Source organism: Oncorhynchus clarkii, chromosome 12 (assembly GCF_045791955.1).
Source record: "Oncorhynchus clarkii lewisi isolate Uvic-CL-2024 chromosome 12, UVic_Ocla_1.0, whole genome shotgun sequence".
NCBI classification, from domain to species: domain Eukaryota; kingdom Metazoa; phylum Chordata; class Actinopteri; order Salmoniformes; family Salmonidae; genus Oncorhynchus; species Oncorhynchus clarkii.
Window position 1 is genome coordinate 15,220,937 of NC_092158.1, and position 23,787 is coordinate 15,244,723.

The 23,787-nt window shown below is 45.8% G+C and overlaps 1 protein-coding gene across 3 annotated transcripts in view; it reads left to right on the forward strand.

Annotated features, from left to right (window-relative positions):
• The window catches only part of LOC139422755 (exosome RNA helicase MTR4), a 53,451-nt gene that overhangs the window by 5,021 nt on the left and 24,643 nt on the right, over positions 1-23,787 (forward strand). For all 3 annotated transcript variants that reach the window (XM_071174080.1, XM_071174078.1, XM_071174079.1), the window contains exons 9-17: positions 1,305-1,425; positions 1,575-1,706; positions 8,486-8,565; positions 9,558-9,668; positions 9,958-10,059; positions 14,922-15,047; positions 22,499-22,649; positions 23,198-23,370; positions 23,596-23,664. In XM_071174080.1, the coding sequence (XP_071030181.1) occupies positions 1,305-1,425; positions 1,575-1,706; positions 8,486-8,565; positions 9,558-9,668; positions 9,958-10,059; positions 14,922-15,047; positions 22,499-22,649; positions 23,198-23,370; positions 23,596-23,664 (1,065 nt within the window). The remainder of the gene's footprint in view (positions 1-1,304; positions 1,426-1,574; positions 1,707-8,485; positions 8,566-9,557; positions 9,669-9,957; positions 10,060-14,921; positions 15,048-22,498; positions 22,650-23,197; positions 23,371-23,595; positions 23,665-23,787) is intronic.

The window sequence follows — 23,787 nt, forward strand, 5'->3', positions numbered from 1 at the left end:
CAATAGAAAAATATATATACAGTGTATGCGAATGTAGTAAGATTGAGGTAAGGCAATACATAGGCCTTTGTGGTGAAATAATTACAATTTAGCATTAACACTGGAGTGATAGATGTGCAGAAGATGAATGTGCAGGTAGAGATACTGGGGTGCAAAGGAGCAAAATAACAATATGGGGACGAGGTAGTTGGGCGGGCTGTGTACAGGTGCAATGATCGGTAAGCTGCTCTGACAGCTGATACTTAAAGTTAGTAAGGTAGTAATGCTACCTGCCCCAATGCATAGTGCCAACTGTAAAGGAGGAATAATGGTCTGGGGCTGTTTTTCATGGTTCAGGCTAGGTCTGTGTTAAGCATTGCTTGCATCACACTGTTGTCCTAACAGACCAGATGGGTTACAGTGATGAGAGCACACAAAAATCACTCCATTATTTAGGTTCGGTTTACAATGTCTGTCAGTGGGATGACTAAGCATGGCGTTAGGTGCCTGGCTAAACATACAAGTAGCAGCTTAGTGATAGCCATTCACACCTCTGGGAATAGTAGCTTAGTGATAGACATTCACACCTCTGGGAATAGTAGCTTAGTGATAGACATTCACACCTGGGAATAGTAGCTTAGTGATAGACATTCACACCTCTGGGAATAGTAGCGTAGTCATAGCCATTCACACCTCTGGGAATAGTAGCTTAGAGAACTATTCACACCTCTGGGAATAGTAGCTTAGAGAACTATTCACACCTCTGGGAATAGTAGCTTAGAGAACCATTCACACCTCTGGGAATAGTAGCTTAGAGAACCATTCACACCTCTGGGAATAGTATCTTAGTGATAACTATTCACACCTCTGGGAATAGTAGCTTAGAGAACTATTCACACCTCTGGGAATAGTAGCTTAGTGATAACTATTCACACCTCTGGGAATGACCGATGTGTTGAATATTAGGACTGGATGTTGACTGTCGAGATTGCTTACAACTATTAAAGTTTTATCCTTCACTACAGAAGACCGACCTGCGTCAAAGTTAGATATGTCAGTTTGTAATAGAATGTGATATATGCCCAGAATGTCTGATCGTGTCTACTCTAGGGTCTGTTATTAATCCAGTGTGTCTGATTGTGTCTACTCTAGGGTCGGTCATTGATCCAGTGTGTCTGATCGTGTCTACTCTAGGGTCGGTTATTGATCCAGTGTGTCTGATCGTGTCTACTCTAGGGTCGGTTATTGATTCAGAGTGTCTGATCGTGTCTACTCTAGGGTTGGTTATTGATCCAGTGTGTCTGATCGTGTCTTGTTTCCTCCAGGGAGAGTTCAGAGAGGACAACTTCAACACGGCCATGCAGGTGCTGAGAGACACAGGGGACTCTGGGGGCAGCAGCGGAGGTGGCAAGTGGGACACCAAGGGACGCAAAGGAGGAACACGAGGTGTGTGACTAACTGCCTATACTGCTGACCACAAGTACTAATGTGAGCAAAGTTTTGTCAGATGACTTAGTGTCATCTAAATTTGGGTTTCAAAATTCCTGGAATGTTATCTAAAATCCCCTGTTTTGTTCACTGTGTGTTTCCTTTAGGGCCGTCCAACGTGTTCAAGATCGTGAAGATGATCATGGAGAAGAACTTCCAGCCGGTTATCATCTTCAGCTTCAGTAAGAAGGAGTGCGAGGCCTACGCCCTGCAGGTGTCCAAGCTGGACTTCAACACAGGTAGCTAGCTATTCCCTCGATGGGGAGAATTCATTAGAGCACACCATAGCAATGCGCTTTGCAGTGGAAAACGGATGATTCTTATTGGACATGTTCAGGTAGTCTGCCTCCACCAGTCTGTTTTCTTCTACTTGGTGCTTGCTGCGTACAACCATGTACCTCCTCCAAGGGTGGGACGGGAATGTCAGGAATTTTGCTAACAGTGTTTTTAATAGTCGCCATCACTCAAGATTCAAACAGGGCCTAAAATGAACACCTGCCAGCTGCGGGTAGATTTCACCAGCCACGTTGGCGCGTGGTCAGGGCTCCACAGTGCTAGTATTTCATTTGTATAAAAAATGGTATGGTATCTGTATAGTGTGGTGTGTCTGTGGGGGGGTGTCTGTATGGTGTGTGGCTCCACAATGCTAGCATTTCACTCGCATTTGTAAATAAAAATTGTGTTGGGTGTCTGTATGGTGTGTGTGGGGTGTCTGTATGGTGTGTGTGTGTAATACAGACACCCCCCCCCACACACCATATAGACACCCCACACACACACCATACAGACACCCCACACACATCAGACTACACAATTTTTATTTACAAATGCGAGTGAAGTGCTAGCACTGTGGAGTGGGTGTCTGTATGTGTGGGTGGTGTCTGTATGGTGGGTAGTGTGTGTGTGTAGGTGGTGTCTGTATGTGTGGGTGGTGTCTGTATGGTGGGTAGTGTGTGTGTGTGTAGGTGGTGTGTGGGGTGTCATTTCTTTGTAAAAAGGTATTTTGGAATCTACCAGCCACAAAATGTTAATTTTAACTGTACACGTAACTCACTGCTCTCTCTCATTTGCTCTCTTCGTGGTGTGACTAACAATACAAACTACATCCACTGATTTGAAGGCAGAGCATGCCAGCCATGCATGCCACTCAACACTGGACTACACAACCTTTCTGTGTGCAGATATGTCCCAAATGGAACTCTATTCCCTACTTTTCACCAGGGCCCATTCAGAATAGAGTACCTTTTGATACATAGCCATGGCTACTGAACACTTGATGACACTCTGTGCCAGTATGTTATGCAGACTATGCTGATTCATTGCGCGATGATCCTGAGTATCAGCAGCAGGATGATGAATCTAGGCTGCAGATTTAATTGGTTAACTGTGGAAAAACCCACGAGTCAGAGTACGTTCTGCGTAGCTGGTGCAAGGGCACCAAATGTTCTCTGTCCACCGGCCAGACTAGGATGGCTGCGTATCCAGTGAGCCGACTACTCCAGCAGACATCAATATGCCCCATTGTGCTTTCTCGGCTGCTTTTAGATCTCTGCTCCACTTACAGTGAAGAAATGGGGTACTGCCCAGTCAGTCTCTGACGGGGGGAGAGACAACACAGTGTAATGATAAAGATGGAGCAGATAAATCTTGGCTTGACCCTACAGAGGTTCCTATCCCTCCATCCTGACCAGAGGCTGTTTGTACTAAAATAACAAATATTTTGACATTCTTCCTCCCTTTGTTGTTGCGTTGCAATACACTGACGCTGATACATCTTGTGAAAGATTTTGTATTTACACAACCAATTTCGCTAAGCCGTGCGTGTGGTTTATGCAGAAGGTTTTAGAATTTCTCTCTCTCTCGTGCATCAGCCACGTGCATCAGTCTTTCTCTTCTCTCTCCCTCCTGACCCCTCCCCCTCTAATGAACTTCTCTGGCTGGGGTTTAATCCTTTGACACATTGTTTCTGGGCTGTGTTTCTGGAACTGTCAGGCATGGCTTTTCCTCTGACACTGCCCCTGGAACCAACCAACCAACAGCATTACAGACTGACCGGCTCTATGATGAGTAGTCACATGTTGAAGTGTCTGCTGCTGTCTAATTGACTGATAAAGTGTGCTGTTGTTAAATAAGTAGTTTATCACTTGATTAGGCTACCAAGAGAAGACTATTATAAATGGTCATATGTTTGTTTCTCAGGCTGACCTGGATGTCATCTGATTAACTGTGTGTGTGGCGTGGAGCCTGTATTGTGTGTGGGGCCTGTATTGTGTGTGGTGTGGCGCCTGTATTCTGTGTGTGTGTGGTGCCTGTATTCTGTGTGTGTGTGGGGCCTGTATTGTGTGGGGCCTGTATTGTGTGTTTGTGTGGTGTGGCGCCTGTATTGTGTGTGTGGTGTGGCGCCTGTATTGTGTGTGTGGTGTGGCGCCTGTATTGTGTGTGTGTGGGGTGTGGCGCCTGTATTGTGTGTGTGTGGGGTGTGGCGCCTGTATTGTGTGTGTGGGGTGTGGCGCCTGTATTGTGTGTGTGGGGTGTGGCGCCTGTATTGTGTGTGTGGGGTGTGGCGCCTGTATTGTGTGTGTGGGGTGTGGCGCCTGTATTGTGTGTGTGGGGTGTGGCGCCTGTATTGTGTGTGTGGGGTGTGGCGCCTGTATTGTGTGTGTGGGGTGTGGCGCCTGTATTGTGTGTGTGGGGTGTGGCGCCTGTATTGTGTGTGTGGGGTGTGGCGCCTGTATTGTGTGTGTGGGGTGTGGCGCCTGTATTGTGTGTGTGGGGTGTGGCGCCTGTATTGTGTGTGTGGGGTGTGGCGCCTGTATTGTGTGTGTGGGGTGTGGCGCCTGTATTGTGTGTGTGGGGTGTGGCGCCTGTATTGTGTGGGGTGTGGCGCCTGTATTGTGTGTGTGGGGTGTGGCGCCTGTATTGTGTGTGTGGGGTGTGGCGCCTGTATTGTGTGTGTGTGGGGTGTGGCGCCTGTATTGTGTGTGTGTGGGGTGTGGCGCCTGTATTGTGTGTGTGTGGGGTGTGGCGCCTGTATTGTGTGTGTGTGGGGTGTGGCGCCTGTATTGTGTGTGTGTGGGGTGTGGCGCCTGTATTGTGTGTGTGTGGGGTGTGGCGCCTGTATTGTGTGTGTGTGGGGTGTGGCGCCTGTATTGTGTGTGTGGGGTGTGGCGCCTGTATTGTGTGTGTGGGGTGTGGCGCCTGTATTGTGTGTGTGGGGTGTAGCGCCTGTATTGTGTGTGTGTGGTGTGGCGGCGCCTGTATTGTGTGTGTGGCACCTGTATTGTGTGTGTGTGTGTGTGTGTGTGTGTGATGTGTGGCACCTGTATTGTGTGTGATGTGTGGCACCAGGACTAAATGTCAGTTGGCTTTTCATAGCCAGTCATTCAGAGTATCTCTACTGCTCCTGCTGTCTCTAGAGTTGAAAACAGCAGGTCTGGGACAGGTAACACGTCCGGTGAACAGGTCACGGTTCCATAGCCGCAGGCAGAACCGTTGAAACTGGAGCAGCAGCACGACCAGGTGGACTGGGGACAGCAAGGAGTTATCATGCCAGGTAGTCCTGAGCCATGGTCTTAGGGCTCAGGTCCTCCGAGAGAGAAGGAGAAAGAGAGAATTAGAGAGCATACTTAAATTCACACAGGACACCGGATAAGACAGGAGTACTCCAGATATAAGACTGAACCTAGCCCCCGACACAAACTACTGCAGCATAAATACTGGAGGCTGAGACAGGAGGGGTCAGGAGACACTGTGGCCCCATCCCATGATACCCCCGGACAGGGCCAAACAGGCAGGATATAACCCCACCCACTTTGCCAAATCACAGCCCCCACATCACTAGAGGGATATCTTCAAACCACCAACTTACCATCCTGAGACAAGGCCGAATATAGCCAACAAAGATCTCCGCCACAGCACAACCCGGGGGGGCGCAAACCCAGACAGGAAGATCACGTCAGTGACTCAACCCACTCAAGTGACGCACCCCCTGGGTACGGCATGGAAGAGCACCAGTAAGCCAGTGACTCAGCCCCTGTAATAGGGTTAGAGGCATAGAATCCCAGTGGAGAGAGGGGAACTGGCCAGGCAGAGACTGCAAGGGCGGTTCGTTGCTCTAGAGCACCTTCACACTCCTGGGCCAGACTACACTCAATCATATGACCCATTGAAGAGATGAGTCTTCAATAAAGACTTAAAGGTTGAGACCGAGTCTGCGTCTCTGACATGGGTAGGCAGACCATTCCATAAAAATGGAGCTCTATAGGAGAAAGCTCTGCCTCCAGCTGTTTGCTTAGAAATTCTAGGGACAATTAGGAGGCCTGCGTCTTGTGACCGTAGCGTACGTGTAGGTATGTACGGCAGGACCAAATCGGAAAGATGGGTAGGAGCAAGCCCATGTAATGCTTTGTTGGTTAGCAATAAAACCTTGAAATCAGCCCTTGCCTTAACAGCAAGCCAGTGTAGAGAGGCTAGCAATGGAGTAATATGATCACATTTTTTGGTTCTAGTCAGGATTCTAGCAGCCGTATTTAGCACTAACTGAAGTTTATTTAGTGCTTTATCGCTTTGTGGCGACTGTATAGTGTGGTGCCTGTATAGTGTGGCGCCTGTATAGTGTCTATAGTGTGGCGCCTGTATAGTGTCTAGAGTGTGGCGCCTGTATAGTGTCTATAGTGTGGCGCCTGTATGGTGTCTGTATGGTGTGGCGCCTGTATGGTGTCTGTATGGTGTGGCGCCTGTATGGTGTCTGTATGGTGTGGCGCCTGTATGGTGTCTGTATGGTGTGGCGCCTGTATGGTGTCTGTATGGTGTGGCGCCTGTATGGTGTCTGTATGGTGTGGCGCCTGTATGGTGTCTGTATGGTGTGGCGCCTGTATGGTATCTGTATGGTGTGGCGCCTGTATGGCGTCTGTATGGCGTGGCATCTGTATGGCGTCTGGGTGGTGTGGCCCCTGTATGGTGTGGCGCCTGTATGTTGTCTGTATGGTGTGGCCCCTGTATGGTGTCTGTATGGTGTGGTGACTATATGGCACCTGTATAGTGTCTGTGTGGCGCCTGTATGGTGTGGCGCCTGTATGGTGTGTCGCCTGTATGGTGTGGTTACTATATGGCACCTGTACTGTGTCTGTGTGGCGCCTGTATGGTATGGCGCCTGTATAGTGTCTGTATGGTGTGGCCCCTGTATAGTGTCTGTATGGTGTGGCCCCTGTATGGTGTGGCCCCTGTATAGTGTCTGTATGGTGTGGCCCCTGTATGGTGTGGCGCCTGTATGTTGTTTGTATGGCTTCTGTATGGTGCGGCTTCTGTATGGTGCGGCTTCTGTATGGTGTGGCGCCTGGATGGTGTGGCGCCTGTATTGTGTCTGTATGGTTTGGCGCCTGTATGCTGTCTGTATGGTGTGGCGCCTGTATGCTGTCTGTATGGTGTGGCGCCTGTATGGTGTCTGTATGGTGTTGCGCCTGTATGGCGCCTGTATGGTGTTGCGCCTGTATGGTGTGTCGACTATATGGCGCCTGTATAGTGCCTGTATGGTGTGGCGCCTGTATGGTGTCTGTATGGTGTCTGTATGGTGTCTGTATGGTGTGGCACCTGTATGGTGTCTGTATGTTGTGGCACCTGTATGGTGTCTGTATGGTGTGGCACCTGTATGGTGTCTGTATGGTGTGGCGCCTGTATGGTGTGTATGGTGTGGCGCCTGTATGGTGTCTGTATGGTGTGGCGCCTGTATGGTGTGGCTACTATGGTGTGTCGACTATATGGCGCCTGTATAGTGTCTGTGTGGTGTGGCCCATGAATAGTGTCTGTGTGGTGTGGCCCATGAATAGTGTCTGTATGCTCTGGCGCCTGTATAGTGTCTATGGTGTGGCGCCTGTATAATGTCTGTATGGTGTGGTGTCTGTATAGTGTGGCGCCTGTATGGTGTCTGTATAGTGTGGCGCCTGTATGGTGTGGCGCCTGTATAGTGTCTGTGTGGTGTCTGGTGTGTGTGGTGTCTGTCTGGTGTGTGTGGTGTCTGTATGGTGTGGCGCCTGTATAGGATCTGTGTGGCGCCTGTGTGGTGTATGTCTGGTGTCTGTATAGCAATGTGACCATGGCGTCTAGTATTTCTATAGCGGTGTGAACACATTTATAGGAGAGGAGAGGAGAGGCACACTCTCCCATACCGGCACACACAGGGTCCTGCCTACAGTCACCGTGGAGTGCAAATACAAGTCATGTATTTGAATATGAAAATGGCTGTGGGTTATCATATCTGCATGTATTTTATTCCTGTTTGCCTCAGTTCCTGGTCTGATCCATCAGACTGTCTATCACTGCATGTACTTTTACATGGTCTGCGCTGCAACATTGTTCTCAGACAAAACACTCACTACCTGCCCTGTCAGAGGGTCCTGTGTGGCTGTCTGTAGAGTGTGGCGTTTGCAACGCCAGGGTTGTGGGTTCGATTCCTATTGGGGACCAGTACAAAAATGTATGCACTCACTACTGTAAGTGGCTCTGGATAAGAGGGTCTGCCAAATGACTCAATACTGTAAGTGGCTCTGGATAAGAGTGTCTGCTAAATGACTCACTACTGTAAGTGGCTCTGGATAAGAGGGTCTGCAAAATGACTCACTACTGTAAGTGGCTCTGGATAAGAGGGTCTGCAAAATGACTCACTACTGTAAGTGGCTCTGGATAAGAGGGTCTGCCAAATGACTCAATACTGTAAGTGGCTCTGGATAAGAGTGTCTGCTAAATGACTCACTACTGTAAGTGGCTCTGGATAAGAGTGTCTGCTAAATGACTCACTACTGTAAGTGGCTCTGGATAAGAGTGTCTGCTAAATGACTCAATACTGTAAGTGGCTCTGCTAAATGACTCAATACTGTAAGTGGCTCTGGATAAGTGTCTGCTCAATTGACTCATGTAAATGTAGAAGGCTGTTGATCTTTGGAGTGGTGTCGAAAGTGGCACTATACACGTCTGGTGGTCAACCGTGTCAGTTAATATGCACATGTCCCATTTGTTTTTCCAGATGAGGAGAAGCAGCTTGTAGAGGAGGTGTTTAACAACGCTGTAGACTGTCTGTCTGACGATGACAAGAAGCTGCCTCAGGTGGGTCGGTTGATTTGAATATCATTAAATATATACATGCCCACACACTGAAAAAAGCCTGATTTGCTTGTTTGCAATACATGCTGTTCTCACTTAAATCAGCCAATTCATGCATCCCATACAATGTCAATAGAGGCAGAAGAAAAGTCTCCTGTCATGTTGAACTCCACTCTAATAAAGTCTGTGTGAATTGGGTCTCCTTGATGTGTGGTCATCCATGGCTATTAGAACTCTTAACACACGAGCCACAGCAAAGAGCAACGTGAAGAGCGTGTTCTGAAATGGTTCAGCTCGGTGACATGCAGAGATATTTTGGAGGTTCTGAAAGTGGATTCTTTATTAGCCTGTAAAAGTTTCCACCAGTCTCTCTGTGGTTCGCGCTAGTGGTTTTGATTACAAGCACACGCAATATTTCCTTATTTCTCTATCCCTTTATACCGTTAGTTCAGGCTGTATAGGATGTGTTCTTCTGTGGTTGTTTCTGTTTGTGTAGTTTTAGCAGGCAGACTAGCGATTTAAAACAATTGGGACAGTAACGATAGGTTGCTGGTTCGAATCCTTGAACCGACTAAGTTAACCTGTCAACATAATCCCTTGAGCAAGGCACTTAACCCTAATTGTTCCTGTAAGTCGCTCTGGGTAAGAGCATCTGCTGAGTGACAAATGTAAAATTCTACTGAGCGGTGGTCGTTGGTTTATAGTGTAGTAGAGCTGTCAGAAGGCTGCTGCAGTTTGAAGGCTGGCTCAGAGGGTCTGGTAATGGTCACAACCATGTGTGTGGCTCTGCTAGGGTCAGAGGAGGACAGCGTATTTTTATTCTTCAGATGGATGGCTGGCTTAAGCTAATGTGAACAGTAAAAAAACATTTTGATCTGACATCATTGTATGGCTTCACTGATTTCTAGATTGTCCTGTCTTTGACATGTGTTAGTGTGTCTTTAACAATAAATGTGTTATATTCATCAAATGACTTATTATTGCTGTGTTTCTAGGTAGAGAATGTCCTACCACTACTGAAGAGAGGTATAGGGATTCACCATGGGGGACTGCTCCCCATTCTGAAGGAAACCATTGAGATCCTCTTCTCTGAGGGGCTAATTAAGGTAGGCCTTGCCGGTCTGGAACTTACCTGGATCTCACTTTAACTTATACAGAACGTTGTCATTCACTTGAAACCTTTTCACGCTATCACTCCCACCCCAAACATACTGTGCTGGCTTGGATATTGTCATTTCCAGCACGGTTCCTGCAACTATTATGGATCCAACCAGACTAGCACAGTATACCTCGGCTAATCTCAGCTCAATAGGGTGAAAAAGCTATAGCCATTCCTTTGTGTTTTAAATTGGAGTGAGTTTGTTAAATGTATTGTTGTTGATCCTCTCTCCTCAGGCGTTGTTTGCCACAGAGACCTTTGCCATGGGCATCAACATGCCTGCCCGCACCGTCCTGTTCACCAGCGCACGCAAGTTTGACGGCAAAGACTTCCGATGGGTAACACACCTTTTAATAAGCCATGCTCCCGCTGGGTAACGCACCTTTTGATGGGCCAGGCTCCCGCCGGGTAACACTCGTTTTGATGAGCCTGGCTCTCACATACCTGTGATTGTACCACGTTGGTAAAGACAGGGTCACTCCATTATGTCAGTGACTGACTGTGTCCTCATGGGGACATTTTTCTTCCTTGTAAGTTTCATCACTCCCTGGAATGATTAATAGCATTAATTAGGTTCAACTCAATACCCACGTGTCTGTGGGTAATTTCTGCTATGTTGCAACCAGATTGACGGATGAGCCCAGGGTTAACTTCATATAGTGCAGCGCTCTTCTCTCTGTCTAACAGGTCATATTGAGGGTTCATCATTTCCGTTGTGTGTGTGTGCATTGACGCCTTTATAAGGCCACGGAGGGAGCACAGAGGGAGCTGGGAGTCTCTGGCGTAAGATAAACAGCCACGTATTGTTTATGTGAGGAGCTGGGGGCCACGGGGCCGGCCGTGAATCAAGCTGTTGGGAATGAAAGGGCCAGATCGTTACACCTCTGGCTCGGAGAGGGATATGGGGGAGAAAAGATGAGGAGAGAGGGAAAGGGAAGCGGCTGTCCAAGAGGCTCGCAAATAACATCTGGTGTGGTTAAACTGGTGCCAGAACACCACGCATGCAGTCAAGGCTTCCCTTCTCCTCTCCCCCGTCTCTCCTTTCCTCCCTCAGTAACAAAACAGAGAGCAGAAATCCAGGGCCTCTTCGTGGGGTGACTGCTCCCTCTTATCTCGCTCCATATGCTCGTCTTTCTCCATCCCTCCCTCCTCCCCTTCCCCCTCTCAGAGATTTATGAGGAGAGGACCGTCCAGAGCCAGTCTTATAATCAGGACCTTATGATGTAGAGCACCAAAAATGCCCAAGAGATTATGATTGAATCTGCATGACGAAGGTATCAACAGAGCTGTTCGGGTTAGTTTCGTGGCAGAGAATGTTTATACAGTTAGAGATGAAAGAAAATCTGTTGATTAGCCTAATCAGGGCCATGTGTGTCATGCAGCGTTAGTAAAGCAGAGGGTTTTAAAGCCAAGGGGCAAATCAAGGCCTTCCAGCTCTCCTCCATGTTAATGTTCTGAAGAGGTGTTGCAACGCCAGGGTAAAGTTTCAAGTTTTACTAGTCTGGGATACACATGGTAAACACCGTCCAACGAAATGCTTACTTGCAGGTTCCTCCTCGACAATGCAACAACCACAATGAAAGTTAAGAATACGATAATAAAGTAAATGGCTCAGTAGAATATAATAAACATTTTTGCATAAGAATCAAATCAAGTTTTATTTGTCACATGTGCCGAATACAACAGGTGTAGTAGACTTTACAGTGAAACGCTTACTTACGAGCTCCTAACCAACAATGCAGTTTAAAACAAATAAGAATAAGAAATAAAAGTAACAAGTAATTAAAGAGCAGCCGTTAAATAACAATAGCGAGACTATATACAGACTCAATGTGCCGGTTAGTTGAGGTAATATGTACATGTAGGTGGAGTTATTAAAGTGACTATGCATAGAGAGTAGCAGCGGTGTAAAAGGGGGGGGGGGGGTGCAAATAATCTGGGTAGCCATTTGATTAGACATTGCTGTGTCTTATGGCTTGGGGGTAGAAGCTGTTAGAAGCCTCTTCGACCTAGACTTGGCGCTCCGGTACTGCTTGCTGTGCGGTAGCAGAGATAAGTCTATTACCAAGGTGGCTGGAGTCTTTGACAATTTTTAGGGCCTTCCTCTGACACCGCCTGGTATAGAGGTCCTGGATGGCAGGAAGCTTGGCCCCAGTGATGTACTGGGCCGTTCGCACTACCCTCTGTAGTGCCTTGCGGTTGGAGTCCGAGCAGTTGCCATATCAGGCAGTGATGCAACCAGTCAGGATGCTCGTGATGGTGCAGCTGTAGAACCTTTTGAGGATCTGAGGACCCATGCCAAATCTTTTCAGTCTCCTGAGGGGGAATAGGTTTTGTTGTGCCCTTTTCACAACTGTTGGTGATGTGGACACCAAGGAACTTGAAGCTCTTATCCTGCTCCGCTACAGCCCTGTTGTTGAGAATGGGGGCGTGCTCTGTCCTCTTTTTCCTGTTGTCCACATTCATCTCCTTTGTCTTGATCACGTTGAGGGAGAGGTTGTTGTCCTGGCACCACACGGCCAGGTCTCTGACCACCTCCCCATAGGCTCTCTTGTTGTTGTCGGTGATCAGGCCTAACACTGTTGTGTCATCGGCAAACTTCATGATGGGGTTTTGAGTCATGCTTGGCTGAGCAGTCATGAGTGAACAAGGAGTACAGAAGGGGACTGAGCACGCACCCCTGAGGGGCCCCTCTGTTGAGGATCAGCGTGGTGGATGTGTTGTTACCTACCTTTACCACCTGGGGGCGGCCCGTCAGGAAGTCCAGGATCTAGTTGCAGAGGGAGGTGTTTAGTTCCAGGGACCTTAGCTTATTGATGTGCTTTGAGGGCACTATGACATTGATCGCTGAGCTGTGGTCAATTAATGGCATTCTCACACAGGTGTTCCTTTTGTTCAGGTGGGAAAAGGCAGTGTAAAGTGCAATAGAGATTGCATCATCTGTGGATCTGTTGGGGGAGGTATGCAAATTGGAGTTGGTCTAGGGTTTCTGGGATAATGGTGTTGATGTGCGCCATGACCAGCCTTTCAAAGCACTTCATGGCTACAGACGTGAGTGTAATGGGTCGGTGGTCATTTAGGCAGGTTACCTTAGTCCCTGTGCCCAAGAACACTATGATGGTCTGCTTAAAACATGTTGGTATTACAGACTCGGACAGGGAGAGGTTGAAAATGTCAGTGAAGACACTTGCCAGTTGGTCAGCGCATGCTCGTAGTACACGTCCTGGTAATCCTTCTGGCCCTGCGGCCTTGTGAATGTTGACCTGTTTAAAGGTCTTACATCGGCTGCGGAGAGCGTGATCACACCGTTTTCCGGCAACAGCTGGTGCATCTCATGCATGTTTCAGTGTTATTTGCCTCGAAGCGAGCATAGAAGTTGTTTAGCTCCTCTGGTAGGCTCGTGTCATTGGGCAGCCCTCGGCAGTGCTTCCCTTAGTAGTCTAATGGTTTGCAAGCCCTGTCACATCCGACGAGCATCAGAGCCGGTGTAGTACGATTCGATCTTAGTCCTGTATTGCCGCTTTCCCTAATTGAAGGTTCGTCGGAAGGCGTAGCGGGATTTCTTATAAGCTCCCGGGTTAGAATCCCACTCTTTGAAAGCAGCAGCTCTAGCCTTTAGCTCAGTGCGATGTTGCCTGTAATTAATTCATGGCTTCTGGTTGGCGTATGTACATGGCGTATGGTCATTGTGGGGACGACGTCATCGATGTACTTATTGACGAAGCCAATGACTGATGTGGTGTACTCCACAATTCCATCGGGGGAGTCCCGGTACATATTCCAGTCTGTGCTAGCAAAACAGTCCTGTAGCTCAGCATCTGCTTCATATGACCACTTTTTATTGTTTGAGTCACTGGTCCTTCCTGCTTTAATGTTTGCTTGTAAGCAGGAATCAGGAGGCTTGAATTATGGTCAGATTTGCCAAATGGATGGCGAGGGAGAGCTTTGTATATGTCTCTGTGTATGGAGTAAAGGTGGTCTAGTTTTTTTTTTTTTCTCTGGTTGCAAATTACCATGCTAATTGAAATTTGGTAAGACATATTTAATGTTCCCTACATTCAAGTCCCCGGCTACGAGGAGTGGCGTTTCTGGGTGAGCGTTTTCCTATTTGCTTATAGCAGAATACAGCTCATTCAGTGCGGTCTTTGTGCCAGCATCCGTCTGTGGTGGTGTATTGACACCTACGAAAAATACAGATGATAAACTCTTGGTAGATAGTGTGGTCTACAGCGTATCATGAGATACTCTACCTCAGGTGAGCAAAACCTTGAGACTTCCTTAGATATTGTTATTTACAAAAATACATAGTCTGCCGCTCCTTGTCTTACCAGACTCTGCTGTTCTATCCTGCTGATACAGCGTATAACAAGCCAGCTGTATGTTGATGGTGTCGTCGTTCAGCCACGACTCAGTGAAGCATAAGATATTACACTTTTGAATGACCCGTTGGTAGTTTTAATCTTCCGCGTAGGTCACTGATTTTATTTTCCAAAGATTGCACGTCTGCTAGCAGAATGGAGGGAAGTGGGGCTTTATTCGATCGCGTACGAGTTCTCAGAAGGCAGTCCTCCTTCTGGCCCCTTCATACAAATGAAGCAGTATATCATACACGTCAGGCTCGTCGGAGTTGTTAAAGGGTAAAAAGGATTCTGCCAGTCCATGGTGCGTAATCGGTGTTCTGATTTCCTCAAGTTCTTTTTGGTCATATGAGACGGTAGCAGCAACATTATGTACAATATAAGTAAAAAATAATCATTTACAAACGACGAAAAGAAACAAAGAAAAAACACAATTGTTTATGAATACGGAAAACGTCAGCCTTGTTCTCCGGTGCCATCTTTATAATACTAGAATTACAATTTATAATATTTACACATGTTTGGGGGATTGGTGCCAAGTAATGTAGATGTTGCATAAAAAAACAATCCACCTTCAGGAGCATACCCCCGCTGACTGTTCTAGCTCGTATTTGGTTCAGAAAAAAGAATTTGAACATGTACATGTAGACCTCTAAAAGAATCCTTCCCATGACATTCTGTACACATTGGTGACTAGAAACTGAAAGTTTTCCTTGTTTCATTGGTCCTACACATTTATTCTGCTCTACATTACATCTCTGTGTGAATGTTGATGTGCTGTGTGTGTGTGTGTGACAGATGTGTGACCATATTAATGAGTTGTGCGTCTCTCTCTCTGTTAGATCACGTCTGGCGAGTACATCCAGATGTCTGGCCGAGCTGGCAGGAGAGGGATGGACGAGAGAGGTATTGTCATCTTCATGGTTGATGAGAAGATGAGCCCTGCAGTGGGGAAACAGCTGCTCAAGGTACTACTGACTCCACAAACTGCACACTGGGGTTTTTAAATAACAGCCGTGTGCGTCTGTGGAACATATTCTTGGAGATGAATGATTAATCATCATAGTTTATCTCCATGTGTAAACTGTGTCAATACACACACGAACCATTGGGATGCCTAAAGTCTTGGCATTGATATCTTCTTTAGACGTTATACAGTGTACGTACTAAGACATGTGTTTTGAGTCCCTGTAGACTTTGGCCAGTTGTAAAATCCGTTCAGCACCAGACCAGTAACTCTTGGAACGTTGCAATAATCCTAACCCCTGTTGGGATGATGTCACAATGGTTCTCGTGCCAACACAGCTCCCCAAGTGTTCTCAGAACGACTCAATCTCTCCCCTCCACACGCTGTCCAAGTGACATACAGACTCTGCGAATGATTGCAATGAGGGGGGTGGAGAGATTAAGGGATTTACAATCGTAACCTGAGCCAAGACCCTCATATCCTCCTGAGCTGCAGTGGGAGAGTGAGTCAGTCATTTTGGGGTTGTCTCCTGGGTCATAGAGCTACTTCCCGGCCCTCGGGTCGTTAACGAACACGCTCCACAGCCGAACACACACAGGCGTGTGCAGAAAAAAGCTTCTCTGAACCGTTAGCAACTTCCTGACCCACGGGTCATTTACAAACTCACTCAGCCATGAGCCATGATATCATCAGGTACCTAAGGACTCTTGGTATGATTAACTGACTTAAACGTTCGATCCATTTTTGAAGTTCTGTAGAAGTTTTGCAAAGGGAGTCATGATATGACCAGGGACGTCTGGAGCCTTGGTTTGATTAACAGGCTTGCAGGCCTCAAACTCCAAACCTTAAACCTCTTTCTCTCCATTTAGGGGTCTGTCATGTTAAAGTTGTCTCTGGGACAACAGTCAGTCCTCCATGTCTCTGCTCTGGTACCTTGGGTTGTTGGTCCTGGGTTGAGATCCATTTAGGCTTGCACAACTGGGTCTTTAATGGGCCAAGGGGCAGTTTAACACATGCCAGATTAATGGCAGGGAGTGAAATGTCTCATTTTTAAATTATCTGGCCCCCACGGAGATCTCATTTCTCTTCTGACTATTCTGTTGTAATCGCTCACTAAGACTTTCGATTGCGCAAGACAGTATCTGCAAAACTCAAACTGCCCTTGGCTTCGTTGACGAGTGGTCTCAACTAGAGGTCGACCAATTATGATTTTTCAACGCCGATACCGATTATTGGAGGACCAAAAAAAGCTGATACCGATTAATCAGACGATTTTTTTAAAATTATTTGTTTTATTATATTTGTAATAATGACAATTACAACAATACTGAATGAACACTTCTTTTCACTTAATATAATACATCAATAAAATCAATTTAGTCTCAAATAAATAATGAAACATGTTCAATTTGGTTTAAATAATGCAAAAACAAAGTGTTGGAGAAGAAAGTAAAAGTGCAATATGTGCTATGTAAGAAAGCTAATGTTTAAGTTCCTTGCTCAGAACATGAGAACATATGAAAGCTGGTGGTTCCTTTTAACATGAGTCTTCAATATTCCCAGGTAAGAAGTTTTAGGTTGTAGTTATTATAGGAATTATAGGACTATTTCTCTCTATACCATTTGTATTTCATATACCTTTGACTATTGGATGTTCTCATAGGCACTTTAGTATTGCCAGTGTAACAGTATAGCTTCTACCCCTCTCCTCGCCGCTGCTACTTGGGCTCGAACCAGGAACACATCGACAACAGCCACCCTCGAAGCAGCGTTACCCATGCAGAGCAAGGGGAACAACTACTCCAAGTCTGAGTGAGTGACGTTTAAAAAGCTATTAGCGCACACCGAGCTAACTAGCTAGCCATTTTACATCGGTTACACCAGCCTAATCTCGGGAGTTGATATGCTTGAAGTCATAAACAGCTCAATGCTTGAAGCAAAGTGAAGAGCTGCTGGCAAACGCACGAAAGTGCTGTTTGAATGAATGCTTACGAGACTGCTCTATCAAATCATAGACTTAATTATAACATAATAACACACAGAAATACGAGCCTTAGTTTCCAGATTTGACCAAAATAATGACCTATCATTTCGAAAACAAGATGTTTATTATTTCGGTGAAATACGGAACCGTTCCGTATTTTATCTAACGGGTGGCATCCCTAAGTCTAAATATTGCTGTTACGTTGCAGAACCTTAAATGTTATGTCATAATTCTGTACAGTTCTGGCAAATTAACTATGGTCTGTATTAGGATTAAATTGGCCTTCACACAGTTCGCAACGAGCCAGGTGGCCCAAACTGTTGCATATACCCTGACTGCTTTCACGGAACGCAAGACAATTTCCCTAGTTAAAAGAAATTCATGTTAGCAGGCAATATTAACAAAATATGCAGGTTTAACAATATATACTTGTGTATTGATTTTAAAGAAGGGCATTGATGTTTATGGTTAGGTACACATTGGTGCAACGACGGTGCTTTTTTTGCGAATGCGCTTGTTAAATAATCACCCATTTGGCGAAGTAGGCTGTGATTCGATGAGAAATAAACAGGCACCGCATCGATTATATGCAACGCAGGACAAGCTAGATAAACCAGTAATATCATCAATCATGTGTAGTTTACTAGTGATTATGTTAAGATTGATTGTTTTTTTATAAGATACGTTTAATGCTAGCTAGCAACTTATCTTGGCTTCTTGCGGCACTCGCGTAACAGGTAGGCAGCCTGCCACGCAGTCTCCTCGTGGAGTGCAATGTAATCGGCCGCAATCGATGTCCAAAAATGCCGATTACCGATTGTTAAGAAAACTTGAAATCGGCCCTAATTAATCAGCCATTCCGATTAATCGGTCGACCTCTAATGTTAACATCAGAAGCCTCCTCTAAGTTTGTTTTATAAACTGCTTTAGCACACACTGCCAACCTGGATGTCCTAGCTGTGTCTGAATCTTGGTTTAGGAAGACCACCAAAAATCCTGAAATTCCATCTCTTTGACAACTGTCAAAGGGGGTGGAGTTGCAATCTACTGCAGAGATGGCCTGCAGAGTTGTCTTACTATCCAGGTCTGTACCCAAACTTTTCGAGCTTCTACTTCTAAAAAGTTTCCAGAAACAAGTCTCTCACCGTTGTCGCTTGCTATAGACCACCCTCTGCTCCCAGCTGTGCCCTGGACACCATATGTGAATTGATTTCCCCCTGTCTATCTTCAGAGCCCGTACTGCTAGGTGACCTAAACTGGGACATGCTTAACACCCCGGCCATCCTACAAACTAAGCTTGATGCCCTCAATCTCACACAAATTATCAATGAACCTACCAGGTACAACCCCAAATCCGTAAACACGGGCACCCTCATAGATATCATCCTAACCAACTTGCCCTCCAAATACACCTCTGCTGTCTTCACCAAGATCTCAGCGATCACTGCCTCATTGCCTGCATCTGTAATGGGTCTGCAGTCAAACAACCACCCCTCATCACTGTCAAACGCTCCCTGAAACACTTCAGCGAGCAGGCCATTCTAACCGACCAGGCCCGTGTATCCTGGAAGGATATTGACCTCATCCCATCAGTAGATTATGCCTTGTTATTCTTTAAAAGTGCCTTCCTCACCATCTTAAATAAGTATGCCACATTCAAAAAAATCAGGAACAGATATATAGCCCTTGGTTCACTCCAGACCTCTGCCCTTGACCAGCACAAAAACATCCTGTGGCGTACTGCACTAGCATCAAATATCCCCCGTGATATGCAACTTTTCAGGGACGTTAGGAACCAATATACACAGGCAGTTAGGAAAGCTAAGGCTAGCTTTTTCAAACAGAAATTTATAGCACAAACTCAAAAAATGTTCTGGGACACTGTAAAGTCCATGGAGAATAAGAACACCTCGTCCCAGCTGCCAACTGCACTGAGGCTAGGAAACACTGTCACCACCGATAAATCCACAATAATTGAGAATTTCAAAAAGCATTTTTCTACGGCTGACCATGCTTTCCACCTGGCTACCCCTACCCTGGGTAACTGACCTGCACCCCCCACAGCAACTCCCCCAAGCCTCCTGCAATTCTCCTTCACCCAAATCCAGATGGCTGATGTTCTGAAAGAGCTGCAAAATCAAGACCCCTACAAATCACCTGGGCGAGACAATCTGGACCCTCTCTTTCTAAAATTATCACATGAAATTGTTGCAACCCCTATTACTAGCCTGTTCAACCTCTCTTTCGTATCGTCTGAGATCCCCAAAGATTGCAAAGCTACCGCAGTCATCCCCCTCTTCAAAGGGGGAGACACTCTAGACCCAAACTGCTACATACCTATATCCTACCCTGCCTTTCTAAGGTCTTCGAAAGCCAAGTTAACAAACCGATCACCGACCATTTTGAATCCCACCATACCTTCTCCGCTATGCAATCTGGTTTCCGAGCTGGTCATGGGTACACCTCAGCCACGCTCAATGTCCTAAACGATATCATAACTGCCATCAATAAGAGACAATACTGTGCAGCCGCTTTCATCGACCTGGCCAAGGCTTTTGACTCTGTCAATCACCACTTTCTTATCGGCAGACTCAACAGCCTTGGTTTCTCAAATGACAGCCTCGCCTGGTTCACCAATTACTTCTCTAATAGAGTTCAGTGCGTAAAATCGGAGGGCCTGTTGTCCGGACCTCTGGCAGTCTCTATGGGGGTGCCACAGGGTTCAATTCTCGGGCCGACTCTCTTCTCTGTATACATCAATGATGTCGCTCTTGCTGCTGGTGCTTGTCTGATCCACCTCTATGCAGACGACACCATTCTGTATACATCTGGCCCTTCTTTGGACACTGCTAACTAACCTCCAGATGAACTTCAATGCCATACAACTCTCATTCCGTGGCCTCCAACTGCTCTTAAATGCAAGTAAAACTAAATGCATCCTCTTCAACCGATTGCTGCCCTCACCTGCCCGCCGGTCCAGCATCACTACTCTGGATGGTTCTGACAACTACACGTACCTAGGTGTCTGGTTAGACTGTAAACTTTCCAGACCCACATTAAGCATCTTCAATCCAAGATTAAATCTAGAATCGGCTTCCTATTTCGCAAAAAGCAACCTTCACTCATGCTGGCAAACACACCCTCGTAAAACTGACTATCCTACCGATCCTCGACTTCGGCGATGTCATCTATAAAATAGCCTCCAACACTCTACTCAACAAATTGGATGCAGTCTATCACAGTGCCATCCGTTTTGTCACCAAAGCCCCATATACTACCCACCACTGCGACCTGTATGCTCTCGTTGGCTGGCCCTCGCTTCATACTCGTCGCCAAACCCACTGGCTCCAGGTCATCTACAAGTCTTTGCTAGGTAAAACCCCGACTTATCTCAGTTCACTGGTAGCAGCACCCACCCGCAGCACGCGCTCCAGTAGGTATATTTCACTGGTCACCCCCAAAGCCAATTTCTACTTTGGCCGCCTTTCCTTACAGTTCTCTGCTGCCAATGACTGGAATTAACTGCAAAAATCACTGAAGCTGGAGACTCATATCTCCCTCACTAACTTCAAGCACCAGCTGTCAGAGCAGCTCACAGATCATTGCACCTGTATGTAGCCTATCTGTAAATAGCCCATCCAACTACCTCATCCCCATACTGTATTTATTTATTTTGCACCCCAGTATCTCCACTTGCACGTTTATCTTCTGCACATCTATCGCTCCTGTGTTTAATTGCTATATCGTAATTACCTCGCCACTATGGCCTATTTATTGCCTTACCTCCCTTATCTTACCTCATTTGCACACACTGTATATATACTTTTTTTCCTACTGTATTATTGACTGTATGTTGGTTTATTCCATGTGTAACTCTGTTGTTGTATGTGTCAAATTGCTGTGCTTTATCTTGGCCAGGTCGCAGTTGTAAATGAGTACTTGTTCTCAACTAGCCTACCTGGTTAAATAAAGGTGAAATAAAACAAATAAATAAAAATGTGAACACCTTTTGGGATGAATTGGAGAGCAGAATGCAAGCCAGGCCTTATTGCCCAACATTAGCGCCCGACCTCACTAATGCTCTTGTGGCTGAATGGAAGCAATTCCCCACAGCAATGTTTCAACATCAAGTGGAAAGCCTTTCCAGAAGAGTGGAGGCTGTTATAGCAGCAAAGGGGGGACCAACTCCAAATTAATGTCAATGATTTTAGAATGAAATGTTCGATGCACAGGTGTCCACACACTTTTGGCCATGTAGTGTATATCTCATGTACAATTGTTTTATTCTAAATATAAGCCCCACTAAAAATGTTATTTAATCAAATAGTTTAACGTGCTTTTTTGTTTAAGGCGGTCTATGAAAATACCCTTTTTGTTACAAATTTGACCAGAACCATGCACAATGCACGAATAATGACTAACTTCTTGAAGCAGGCATTATAGAAAAATGAACACGGGTCTCATACACAATCTCTCAAGCACAAGTCCACGTGCTAGTGAGTAGCCAGCTAATCTTTATACTTCAAGTTTAGCCTACTTGGATCTGTTTACTTGCGAACACATCAGAACAGTTGAATTATGAACACAGCCGTCTCCAACCATTTGAACAGCGTGCTAGTCTGTCCAATTTGTTCAGATGTTGAATAAATGACCTGCCTCATTTTTCAGAATGACAACAAGTTACCAATTCCGTATATAATTGTTTTATGCTTATTACACTTTTATAGAACAGACTAGGCAGCTAGTATAAGTCTTTGGCTAAAAAGTTGCTAGCGGTACTGCAACCTGAGCTCAATTTGAGTAGTTGAGACATTAAAATGGTGTAGATAGAAAGGGTAACTTCTCTATTACAGTGTAATGTCTCAATGTGTTTGTGTCCATATGACCCATTCTGTTGGACCAAACCTCAAATGCAAATAGCGAGTTGAAACCGCTTGACAGAGAGGAAGAAGTGATCTCTCAACTTTATTTGTTGCGTGTTGCAGTGGGAGCGGCTTGGTGTGTGTGTGTGTGTAAACAGAGGAAGAGGTGAAAGCGAGAGGTTTCACTCTCGCCAGAATCTGTCCCAAATAAGCCCAATGCGTTTCTATGGGCTTATTTTGGACATACGTTTGTTGCCTGCCTTTCAGCCTTTGGGACAACAACTCACATTATTAGGGTGGAAACATGAGCATCTCGTCATTATATTCAGATCTCTGGTGTAAATGAGAAGGAGCGAAGGAGACGAGACCAAAAAGACAACATGGGAACAAGCGGACATAAACGAAAAATACAAAGAACATCGTTTCTTGCCATGAAGGAATTTGGAAATTCGCACATAAAAACAAACATTCGAATTAATCGAATTAATTTTATGTATCTCTCAGCCTTACTTCCTCTCCTGTTCCACCTCACCTACAACATGGTCCTCAACCTGCTGAATAGCGAGCGACCTGTTTAACCTTCCTCTCTCCTCCCGCTCTCCACAGGGCTCAGCTGACCCTCTCAACAGTGCCTTCCACCTCACCTACAACATGGTTCTCAACCTGCTGCGGGTGGAGGAGATCAACCCGGAGTACATGCTGGAGAAGTCTTTCTACCAGTTTCAGCACTACAGGGCTGTGCCCGGCGTCGTAGAGAGTGAGTGCAGACAACCCCTCAAGTCTAGTCCTATATGTAATTCTCGGATCCTCTTTCATAGGAATTCCCCTGCCAGTGGTGCTTTATTCAAGTTAATTTACCAAGTTGATTCCACGTTCTGTTCTGTTGATTTGGTCTGGCTAAATATAGCACAAGTAATGTTTTATCTTTGAGCATCTGAACTCTATACACTGAGTGTACAAAACATGAACACCTGCTCTTTCCAGGGCGTAGACTGACCAGGTGAATCCAGGTGAAAGCTATGGTCCCTTACTGATGTCACTTAGGGCTGCCTGGTATACCGTATTTTACGAAATACCGGTATTGATGCACTGACCGCCAAGCAAGCATCTCAATATTAGCAAGGTGTTCTTAATGTTTTGTACACACTGTACATGGCAACATCAGGTGCTATTTCTGTGTCGTTTGACCACCGCTGTGGACAATGTGTTAGGTTTGCTATGATCACCTTAGAATTAGAATAGAGTACGATAATCCCCATTCTAGTTTTTCTCTGGGTATGATTGATCTCTGTTTTAACTCCACAGAGATGGGGAAGCTGGAGAAGATGTATAACGCCATAGAGATCCCCAACGAGGAGAGTGTGGTCACTTACTATAAGATCCGCCAGCAGCTGGCTAAACTGGGCAAAGAGATCGAAGAGTTTGTCCACAAACCCAAGTACTGCCTTCCTTTCCTCCAGCCTGGTAGATTGGTCAAGGTTAGAAACAAATAGCACTCATACCACAGCCAACACCACCAACTGAAATATTTATATATTGCACAACCACACAGACAACTTGTGCTCCACCATTTCCCATCTACTTTGTCTTTGTTCTGTTTAATAAGGCTTCCGCAGATAGAAAACAACTTAGTTTTGCTCAGATAAGGAACTATTTATTGCTGAACATACAGATGTGCCAATTGCGTTGACCCTATTTTACAGGTCAAAAACGAAGATGTTGACTTTGGATGGGGCGTAGTCGTTAATTTCTCAAAGAAGTCAAACGTCAAGGTAATATGGATTAAAAAAATATTTTTTCAGCAAACTTAACATGTGTAAATATTTGTATGAACACAACAATATTCAACAACTGAGACATAAACTGAACAAGTTCCACAGACATGGACAAATGTG